Source organism: Schistocerca gregaria, chromosome 6, assembly GCF_023897955.1.
Source record: "Schistocerca gregaria isolate iqSchGreg1 chromosome 6, iqSchGreg1.2, whole genome shotgun sequence".
Classification (NCBI taxonomy): Eukaryota; Metazoa; Arthropoda; class Insecta; order Orthoptera; family Acrididae; genus Schistocerca; species Schistocerca gregaria.
Window position 1 is genome coordinate 312,396,033 of NC_064925.1, and position 12,237 is coordinate 312,408,269.

At 39.9% G+C, this 12,237-nt stretch overlaps 1 protein-coding gene across 8 annotated transcripts in view; it reads right to left on the reverse strand.

Annotated features, from left to right (window-relative positions):
* The window catches only part of LOC126278383 (integrator complex subunit 8), a 169,040-nt gene that overhangs the window by 106,850 nt on the left and 49,953 nt on the right, over positions 1 to 12,237 (reverse strand). For all 8 annotated transcript variants that reach the window (XM_049978469.1, XM_049978466.1, XM_049978463.1 and 5 more), the window contains one exon: positions 7,003 to 7,257. In XM_049978469.1, coding sequence (XP_049834426.1) covers positions 7,003 to 7,257 — 255 coding nt within the window. The remainder of the gene's footprint in view (positions 1 to 7,002; positions 7,258 to 12,237) is intronic.

The following is a 12,237-nucleotide window of genomic DNA, read 5'->3' on the forward strand; positions in this document are numbered from 1 at the left end:
ATCTCCCCCTGCCAATATACTGCTCCACATCATTGTGTGCCACCAAGAAACTTCCCCTGCCTGCACCAGAGTGAACCCATCAAGTCCATTTTCTTATCCCATACATTTGCTGCCTCTCCTTCCCTCCAGTCAGCCACCCTTTCCTCCAACCCTCCCTTACTTTACTGCCTCCTTTCTACACTCACTCACTCCATCTGAAACAGCCTTCACCCCAGACAAGCTACAGCACTAGTACCGGTTAAATGTGCAAGTGTGTATAGTGTAGCTCTTTCTCTCTCTCTCTGCAGGAGGTGCCCATAGCAGAGGAGACAGTTCTGAAGATGTCAGCAGCCATGGTGGAGAAGGTGAGGGCACCAACCCACAACTTTACTTTAAACAGGATGCGTGGCTACTGCAGCTGCAATTTTAGTTCTAGTAATAGGAAATCCACCAGCAACATTTTGAACTTCCACATCGAAGCGAAAACAAAGCAGTTCCTCTTTGTCAAACGCTCTTTCCAGACCAGTTAGTAAATGCAATAAGGTATCAGCATTTGTATGTTGTGCTACAGGTCAAAAACATATGTTATAATTGTATCATGACAGGAAAAGCCCACCGCTGTAACGTGCGACTTTGTCCAGCAAGGACACTGTTAGAAAGAGAGACTAGTGGTTTGTAGTCTGTGATCAGGTGAACATTAGACCGAGATAGAAAGACAGGGAATTTTGTAGAGTATACACAATCACCAAAGCTCATTTCTCTACCTGAGAATAATGCCATGGCACTGAATTTAAGGATATAGAGGCATATGCACTACACCGTTCAGATCTGTCTAAATGTTTATGAGCAAGAACGGCACCAAGGCCACACAGATGCATCCGTCGCTAACACAAAGTGCTGGTCTGGCTGAAAAGTTACCAAACAAGGGATCAACTGCAGCTTAAATTTCAACAACTTCAATGCCTGCCATTAACCAGGGGCCAGTGGAATGGAACATCTTTACATAATAATGCTTGGAGTGGTTGTGCCACAGTAGCAGCATCTGATATGAATTTGTGGGTATACACAGTTTTGCCTAAAAAAAATTCTGTAATTCCATGACAGACGTGTGGTGTGACAGTGCAACCATAGCATTAACATGCTGGCACAATTGTTTAATGTCAGAATGCGACACTTAAAAACCCAAATAAATAATGGTTGGTTGAAAATACTGTCTTGTCCAAATTGCACTTTAACCCTGCAGACTGGAAAACAGAAAACAGAGCATGAAGGTTGTGCAAATGTTGTTCTGTTGATGCGCCAGACATTACTACATCATCTAAACAGCTGATGTAGCCTGGAACTGGTGCAGTAAGTTGCTCTAAAAGGTGTTGAAAAATAGCTGGTGCACTTGCCACACCAAAAGGCAACTGCTGATGTTGATAAAGCCCAAATGAGGTATTGAGGTATTTAGATTCCTCATTTACTGGCAGGTGTACATATGTCTCTGATAAGCCAGTCTTATAAAAATTCTGGCCTCCCGCTAATATCATTAACAGCTCTTCAGGGTGCGATTTTGTTAAAAGCTCGCCAGAGCGTGACAAGGGGTTGGTGCATTAATAGATTTTTGAAAATCACCACATATACATAATTTATCGGTAGATTTCTTGATATCACCAGTGGTGCTGACCATTCACTGGAAGAAAGAGGTTGAAGAACATCAAGCGATTGAAGATGGTCTAATTCTGCTTTTCTCTGATCCTGTAAAGTTACTGGAATGAGGTGGGCCCAGAAAAAAGGAGGCAGGCAGACTGTTTCATCGTAATATTCTGTTGCACAATCCAGTCCTAGAGACAATTGAGAGGAAATTTCAGTGCAGAGAGCATCTAACTGTTGATATGGAACTTGATCAGAAACCAAATGCACTTCATCATCAATGGAGAATCCACACAGTTTAAAAGTTCCCAAACCAAACAGATTTTCAATGTAATGAATGAACCACAGCCTTGTAAGTCACAGATGAAGAAAACTGTCCAAGAATGAGAATCTATTGTTTGTTGTAAGTCACTAGCCTCCACGACACTGTAGTCAGAGGAGGAGAACCAAAGTCCACACAAGTCTTGAGAGTTCACTAACGTTGCCGCATTCTCAATGACATGTTAAACACACGGACTTCAATGCATAACTTGCTTTGAGACACGGTCACTGCTGACATGCTGTTCGCATCCTTGTTTATGTTCCACATTTGAAAAGGAGTTATATACAGTAGCAATGTGTTCTTTCTTACGGGACCTATTACACATTGCCCAGTGCTTGGGACATGCAGTACATTTGTGCTGAATGAAGCATATGCACATGAAGGCAGCGCAAGGCTGTCGCTGTTGTGACATGGATGGATTATGTCATGAACAGAACAATGATTACCTATACGATGATGAGACACCTGCTGGACTGCGGCAATACCATCTAGATTCCCTTGCTAATTGACTGATGGTTTCTTCAAGGATTGGTTGCTCAAAGAATATGTTACATGCTATCTAAATGAAAGATTTGTTGTTTGGTGTGTAAAGATATTATGACTCCAAGCAACGAAGACAAGGAGGAAGTGGAACTAATGAAGTAAACAAGTAAAACATAAAATTAAATTTATATTTGGAATATAGTAGCAGCAGAGTCAAATGAGCTATGAAATTTCTTCCTCATAACAGATTATGAAGCAGCAAACCTCGAATTACAGAAAATTTACGATCTTCCATTTTGGGGAGTTGATTTCTGAAAACAGAACAGCATATCATTATGCAATGAGTGTGCCATGGTCACGTAGCTTGTTACTGCAGAAAGCGTACAGGAAAAACTAAAAATACTGCACATCAAAAGATCTCAACCATTGTTAAATTGGAACTTGACAATTGACATATGAAAAAGAAAACAACTGTCATTAAACGCTAGTTTCTGTGAATACTGCTCACAGATGCCAAGAAAGAAGATCTTTGAGATGTGAAAACACAGATCTTCACAATCAAATATGTAGATGGCACAACATAGTGAACTTCAGCATATAGCCTTCAATAAAGATGAATGTCTATTATAGCAAAATTAATCCAATGAATGGCAGTACAATTTCAAGGAACTATACAGCCAGGAGTACAGTTCATCAACCAGCAAGAGCTTTCACTGACTATCTCAATGTCACTTGTTCCAAACAAAACTTCTTGTTGTTCTCTCCTAAAGGGTGAAAGTTGGAAAGATGTGTAAGACTGTAATGATACCAATGAGAAATATGATAAGTTTATGGCTACATTCAAACATTGTTTTTGAAATGGCCTTTCCCAAGACAATAACTATGTTTAACTGTACTGAAAAAACAAACACAGGGATAATGAAAGTGATAAGGATATCATATCAAAATAAAACGATATTGTATGATTACTGCAAGCAAAATACTAATCCTGACTTTGTTACGTATTTCAAAAGATACAAAAGAATACTAACATGAGTTATTTTAAAAGCAAAGAAAACTAGAAAATGACTAAATATTGTGTAATTCCAAGAACAAAACTAAAGCAACCTGCCAAATTATAAAGGAAAGAAACGGGCACCAGGCCAGTTAATCACAGTAATATAGAGCTGATTATAAATAAAAATAAACTAACTGACCCCAAACATGTGGCCAGTGCTTTCAACAATTATTTCTCTAGTATAGTACAGCTGTTAATAAACACACACCTTGACAAACAGCCAGCCAGTCACTCAGATCAAAAAGTTATAGAAACACATTATTCTTGTACCCAGCAACACCTGAGGAACTGTCAAGCATTCTAAAAGAATTATCTAATAAATAGTCAGTGGGTGTTGAGATACCAGAAGCCATTATTAAAGTTAGTGCAACATTTATTGTTGAACCATCAACATAAATAGTAAATTCATCTTTTGATAGTGGTTTGTTTCCAAATAATCAAAGAACTGCAAAAGTAACACCTTTGCATAAGAAGAGTGCAAAAAGTTATATTGCTAATATAGGCGAGCATCAGCAAAATTATGGAATAAATATTCCTTAGAAGATTAAGTTTTCTTAAATAAGGAGAGGCTGCTAAGTGACTCCCAACATGGGTTCAGAGCTGGAAAGTCAACTCACACAGCAAATTTTGCCTTCTTAAATGAAGTATTAAAAGCAGCGGATGATAAACAACATGTATCTCAGATATTTCTGGATCTAAGTAAAGCCTTTGATGTTACTGATCATGGCATTCTCTTGTGTAAATCAAGTAATTATGGAATTAGAGGCCAGTTTGAAAGGTGGCTCCAGTTGTACCTCAGTAATCATCAGCAGATTACAGTAATAAAACACAAAGATAGTGAAACATAAAAAATTTCTAGGTTTTACAGTAATGAGGAGAAAAATCAAGTACGAAATCCCACAAGGGTCAGTTCTGGGACATGTCCTATTTCTTTTGTATATAAATGACTTGGCTAGTAAAATACATGCTGGAACCACTGTACTCTTTGCAGATGACATTAATATTCTAATTAAATCAGAGAATGAGAAAAATCGGCAGAAGACTGCAACATTAGTTATGCAAGCCTTTATGCACTGGTTCAGGACCACAAGGCACATCATAAATTCTGAAAAAACTGTGGCAGTTACCTTCCACACCACACAAAAACATCCATCCTGCAAACTGTTTTCACTATCAAAGGAAAAAAAATTTGTTGAAGGTCAAACATACAAAATGTCTAGGCAGTCATGTTCGGGCAGATCTGAAGTGGGCAGTGCAGCTAAACAATTTAAATAAGAAACTGAATTCACCACCATATGCTGTTAAGATCCTCACTCAGAATACAAGCTGCTCGTCAGGGCTGACTGTGTACCATCATAGTATACAGTGGCTACTTATGTACGGAATAATTTTTCCCACAAATTCTACAAAAAACATTTAAAATACAGAAAAATATTGTCAGGAAGATAACAAAGCTAAATGCAAAGATTCCTGTACATCCCTTTTTAAAACACTCAAAATATTGTCACTGCCTTGCTGGTATATAGGGCGATTCACGAAGATATGCAAATGTTTAATATGTTATTCTACAAGTAAAACTAAAAAAATAAGTTCATATAAACATAGGTCTGCAAATGTTTAGTTATGGAGTTATGGCTAATAAAAGATTTTGTCTGAAATTTAGCAACTTCACTAATACGAAGTCATCGCAAAACTGTATGAGGTTAAAGTTAGGCACAATTTCCATTCATTTTGTTGTTATTGGTCTGGTAAATCTAATAAAACAGAGGTGTATCTGCAATAGTTTTCCAGAATATCCAGAGAAGCAGTGATCAGCAGTTACACAAATACATTTTATTTACTGATGAAGCACAGTTACCTGAGATGGTATAAACAATTTACATAACGAGCACTTAAGGTCTGAAGCAAACCCACATGCAACAGTGCAATGAAATTTCCACCAGTGATTTAGCATATATGTGTGGTGTGATATAATCAACACACACTTCATTGGACCATTCATTTTCCCAGGACATCTAACTGGCAAGAAGTACTAACAATTCCTTCAAGAAGAAATGCCCCACTTGCTCAAAGATGTTCCACTTGCTATGCAATGCAAAATATTTTCAATATGCCTGTTGAAATCTTTGTGCTATTATCTGGAATTTAAATAATCTGGGCCAAGTAGTTAATAAATAAAAAAATTTACAAAATTATGTCTTTGCTTCTCTGGATGTTCTGGAAAACTACTGTGGATACATGTCTGGGACATGTTTTATTAGATTCACCAATAACAACAAAACAAATGGAAATCATGCTTTGCTTTAAGCTTGTACAGTTTTGCGATGGCTTCATATTAGTGAAGTTGCTAAATTTCAGGCAAAATCTTATTAGCTCTAACTCTGTAACTAAACACTTGTGGACATATGTTAATAGGAACTTTTTTCTTTAGTTTTACTTGTAGAACAACATATTAAAATATTTTCATATCTTTGTGAATCACGCTGTATATACAAAACACTAATTTTCACAAAAGGGAGCACCTTAAAAAAAGGAAAATCTCTTCAGACACAACTATCATATAAACACATATGAAACTATGCAGGAGATGAACCTATAAATGAACACAGCAAATACAAACTTATGCAAAAGAGGAGTGTATCATACTGGAGCTATGTTATGTAACCATTTGCCTTCTTACCTACAACGCATACCAATATTAAATACATTTAAAATAAAGTTAAAACAGTTCTTGCTTGACTACTGCTTTTATTCTTTGTCTGAATTTATGGAACATTGCAATAAGTAAACCTCATTTACCAAATTTTACTATATGTCAATTTTTCATAATACAATTTACATTGTGCTTATCATGTCATCTTACTTAATAACTGCTATTATCACATGTAGAAGCAAGTAGTACACCAACCTTCAATTATTATGCACTTTGATTATGTCAACAATGTAGTCAAAATGACTACTGTATTGTACATTAACTATGTTTACCACTGTCCTACATCACATGTACAAACAATGTACTAAAATGATTCTTGGACCAATAAGCAGTCACGGAAAACTATGATTTAAGCAAGAAAATTATTCAGCTCAAAGTCACTGACAAAACATATGTGGAATCTGGTGGGAGGAATATTAATCATACCACAGCAATGATATCAGCATTATTGTCATGCAGAACTTTCTGAATGTTTCCACAAATTGTAGATGTGAAGATGAGATGAAAGTAATTGCATTATAAAAATAATATCATGAATGTAGCTGTCTCCCACTACAGTATCACAAATTGGCAGCCAGTAAAACCTTTTCTTTTCTTTTCTTTTTTGTGGGGGGGGGGGGAGTGAGGGGGGGGGGGGAGGATATAAAGCACCTTCTCGAAAAAAGTCCACTGCCACAACATTACAATATGCCACATACAAGATAAGAAGCAGCTATACTATCTTTTTTATCACACTGTATCTTCAGTGCCACTTCCCCAACTCACCCGCTACCACAATGTAACGCAAACATGTGTCAGTATAGAAATACTTACTGTATATTGATCACGTATTGAACGATGTAGCTGGTGAAGCAAATCTGACTGAGGAGAAACAGTTGGTACATGTACACGGATCATTTCACAAGCATTGCTGTATCCCTTAATTTGCGCTGCTGTTGCTGTGCAGTATATCAGATTCGTTCCACAGGCAACCAATTTCTTGTGAAGAGCAGCAGCTTTTGATATATTATCTTGAACTGCATGGTAATCTTCGCGAAAGAAATGGTACTGTGCCAGATCAAAATGCAGCTGAAACAATTTTATATATTTTTGCAACAATCACAGGCAGAATCTATTATGATGATTATATGTGAAACATAAAAGATCAAATTTAATTTAATTTCAGTATCATTGAAGTAAGAAAGGTCTGGCAGAATGCAAATAATTTAGGTATAAAGGAGATCACACACCAAAAAGCAGAAACATTGAGTCATCAACAGGCACACACAAACAATAATAAGCTACAAAAGAGCGCCCTCCTCATCACCCAATATCATTCTGGACTGGAACTACTGAAATAAATGCTTTACCAGGACTTTAACTAATTATCTATCACCAAGCCCTGGAATGAGAGACATCCTACCCAAGATCCCTCCCATCCCCCCTAAAGTGGTGGCCTGTCACCCATCAGGCCTCCTCAACATCCTAGTCCATATCTATGCCACTCCGAATCCCAGCCGCTTGCCACAGGGATATATCCCTGTGGAACATCCAGGTGCAAGACATGCCCTATACATCAACTCAGAACTTTCTGCTCCAGTCCTGTCACAGTACTATCCTACTCCATCAGAGGATGGGTCACCTGTGAGACCAGCCACATCATTTACCAACTCTGCTGCAATCACTGCATAGATTTTTATGTAAATATTATAACCAACCAGCAGCCCACCAGAATGAGTGGCTACACCAAACTGTGATTACCCAGTGGAACAAAAAAATGGCTCTGAGCACTACGGGACTTAACATCTGAGGTCGTCTATGGATATCACACACATCCATGCCTGAGGCAGGATTCGGACCTGCGACCGTAGCAGTCACGCAGTTCCAGACAGAAGCGCCTAGAACTGCTCGACCACGGCGGCCAGCACCCAGTGGAACAACATACAACTGAGCACAACATGCTAAATTTCAATAGCTGCCAGCTAGATCAGGGCAAAAAAACATTTTTACCTACCACCCATTTTTGTATCTCTGTCAGTAGTAAAAATTTTTAACAGCTCATCAATTCCATAACAATGGTGATTTGTGAAGTAGGTAAGTAACATTACAAAATTGATAAAGCTGAGTTACAACGAAGAATAATGTAATAACTACCTACCAAACACTTTACATCAACATTTTATGAAAACATAATGAAAACCCCTATCACTATCATGAAAGCTGGAATGCCCATTAGTGGGCATAAGGGACCAGGCTGATTACCACTGATCTAGATCCTTTTCTCCACCACCAACTTTTCTGAACTGTGGAGGTGAAGAGTTATCCTCGCAATACAGCCTTCACTCCCAGAATAATAATGGCCTTAATATACAATAACGGACTGTCCTCACACCCCTGTCCAACAGCTTCCCCTTCCTCTATCTTATCACCCTCTTCCATTTTCCACATCACCTTCACTGTGCACTGCTCCCCAGTGGCTCCAACACATGTGCATCACATGCCTAGCCTGTGCACTTGGCATCACACCCTCCTGCTGCATTCCAAACCAGCAAACTGGCTGCCTATCTCCATATTGCTAATGACCTACCTCATGTACTTCCATGCGCTCTAGCTCAGCAAATGGTTCACTCCAAAAAAAGCACGTTCCCTGTCTTTTTTGTGTGTGCTTGTCAACAATTCAACCTAATTTCAGAACAACATCCTTAAGTACATATGCCTGACCCTCTAACTGTTATAAGTTCATCTGCACTCTAGCAACTATATTTTACATGGCTTTTAATAATAATATAATTTCAAACTTTTGGCCTACTATATAGATAAGTTAACATGTGCTTCCAAAATGGAAGTTACATTCAGAAACTTATCCAGTTCACAAAGAGATATATTGATTGGCCAATACTTATCTTCATGAGGTGAACATGTATTATATGTCCTTTCCTTCTTCAGAGTATTATTATTTCTTTCCTTTGTCAGACATTATGTCTGGTTAAAAATGGAAAGTGATGCGGACCTTGATCAAGCATGCCTTGCTTTTAACTGTACAGTATATGTTACATTGCATTTAGGATCTTTCGGGTAATTGAACATTTATCAATAATTACAGATTTCTGTAGTTGTACATATACATTTGGATGTAGCTGTATTGCGTTGATGTACTGGTGGATATTGTGTGGTATGACTCTGGTAGTTGATAGTATAATTGGTATAATGTCAACTTTATCCTGATGCCACATGTCCTTGACTTCCTCAGCCAGTTGGATGTATTTTTCAATTTTTTTTCCTGTTATCTTCTGTATATTTGTTGCATTGGGTATGGATATTTTGATTAGTTGTGTTACTTTCTTCTTTTTATTGGTGAGTATGATGTCAGGTTTGTTATGTGGTGGTGTTTTATCTGTTATAATGGCTCTGTTCCAGTATAATTTGTATTCATGGTGTAGTATGGTGGGAGTGGCAGACAGTGAAGTGTTGCAGTTTAGACGGAGGGCACAGAGAAGGTGCTTGGAGGGAGGGAGGAGGGGGGGGGGGGGGGCTAAGTAGCGGAAAGGTGAGAAATAAAAAGAAAAAAGACTGGGTGTAGCAGTGAAATGACGGCTGTCTAGTGCTGGAATGGAAACAGGGAGGGGCTGGATGGGCGAGGACACTGACTAACAAAGGTTGCGGCCAGGAGGGTTATGGAAACGTAGGATGTACTGCAGGGAATGTTCCCACCTGCGCATTTCAGAAAAGCTGGTGTTGGTGGGAAGAATCCATATGGCACAGGCTGTGAAGCAGTCATTGAGATCAGGGATATCATGTTTGGCACCGTGTTCAATAATAGGTTGGTCCACTTCTTTTTTGGCCGCAGTTTGTTGTGGCCATTCATCCGGACAGACAGCTTATTGGTTGTCATGCCTACAGAGAATGCAGCACAGTGGATGCAGCTTAGCTTGTAAATCATATGACTGGTTTCACAGGTAGCACTGCCTCTGATGGGATAGGTGATATTAGTGACCGGACTGGAGTAGGTGGTGGTAGGACGACGTATGGTACAGGTCTTGCATCTAGATCTGTTACAGGGGTATGAGCCATGAGGTAAGGGATTGGGAGCAGGGGGTTGTGTAAGGACAGACGAGTATATTGTGTAGGTTTGGTGGACGGCGAAATACTTTGGTAGGAGGGGTAGGAAGGATAGTGGGCAGGACATTTCTCATTTCAGGGCACAACGAGAGGCAATTGAAACCCTGGCAGAGAATGTAATTCAGTTGCTCCAGTCCCTGATGGTACTGAGTTACGAGGAGAATGCTCCTCTGTGGCCAGACTGAGGGACTTTGGGATGCGGTGGGAGACTGGAAAGATAAGACACAGGAGATTTGTTTTTGTACAAGGATGGGAGGATAATTACTGTCAGTGAAGGCTTCAGTGAGACCCTCGGTATATTTTGAGAGGGACTGCTCATCACTGAAGATGTGACAACCACAGGTGGCTCTGCTGTACGGAAGGGACTTCTTGGTATAGAACAGGTGGCAGCTGTTGAAGTGGAGGTATTTCTGGTGGTTAGTAGGTTTAATGGTTTGATGGTCTATATCAAACCTACTAACCACGAGTAATACCTCCACTTCGACAGCTGCCACCTGTTCTATACCAAACAGTCCCTTCCATACAGCATAGCCATTTGTGGCTGTCGCATCTGCAGTGACGAGCAGTCCCTCTCAAAATATACCGAGAGTCTCACTGAAGCCTTCACTGACCGTAATTACCCTCCCATCCTTGTACAAAAACAAAAACAAAACTCCTGTGCCTTATCTTTCCAGCCTCCCACCGCCTCCCAAAGTCCCACAGAATGGCCACACAGGAGCATTCCCCTCGTAACACAGTACCATGAGGGACTGGAGCAACTGAATTACATTCTCCGCCAGGGTTTCGATTACCTCTCGTCGTGCCCTGAAATGAGGAATGTCCTGCCCACTATCCTTCCCAACCCTCCTACTGAGGTATTCCACCATCCACCAAACCTACACAATATACTTGTCCATCCTGACACAACCCCTGCTCCCAATCCCTTACCCCATGGCTCATACCCCTTTAATAGACCTAGATGCAAGACCTTGTCCCGTGCATCCTCCCACCAACACCTACTCCAGTTCGGCCATTAACATCACCTATCCCACCAAAGGCAGGGCTACTTGTGAAACCAGTCATGTGATTTACAATCTAAGCTGCAACCACTGTGCTGCATTCTATGTAGGGATGACACCAATAAGCTGTCTGTCCGCATGAACGTCCAACGACAAACTGTGGCCTAAAAGCAAGTGGTCCACCCTGTTGCTGAACACGCTGCCAAACATATCCCTCATCTCAATGACTACTTCACAGCCTGTGCGATATGGATCCTTCCCACCAACACTAGCTTTTCTGAATTGCGCAGGTGGGAACTTTCCCTGCAATACATCCTATATTCCCATAACCCTCTTGGCCTCAACCTTCGTTAGTCAGTGTCTTCACCCATCCAGGCCCCTTCCCTGTTCCCACTTCACTCTCCGCCACTCCCACCCCAGCCACCTCCTTACCCTCACCCAGTCACCACTCCCATCATGCACTGGTGCTGTTGTTCACAGTGTGGTTTCAGCTCTCTGAGAGACTGCAGACGTGTGTGCAAGTTCCGTGTGTGTGTGTGTGTGTGTGTGTGTGTGTGTGTGTGTACTGCTGACAAAGACCTTAACAGCTGAAAGTTATAATTGTGTGAGTTTTGTTCTGCCTATCACGACTTAACATCTCTGCTATTTGGTGAGTAGCAACTTTCCTTCTCTGGTATTGTTACATTCCAGCCTGGATTTTTCATTGTTTGATGAATTGTACTCTTTAATTTTCTTCACCTCAAATTCTTGACACCATGTTTGATCTCATTCCAATTGCAGTGTTTAGCAGTTGCTGCACTTATCAACTTTATTTTGTTTATCCTAATTAAATAGCACAGTTAAGATTTTTTCACAAGATACTGGACATGAACTAACACCTGTTTGATTTTGTAACCTAGAGTGTTAATAATGACTACCCTAACTGTTTGACACCAAATGAGAAAAGTGTCAT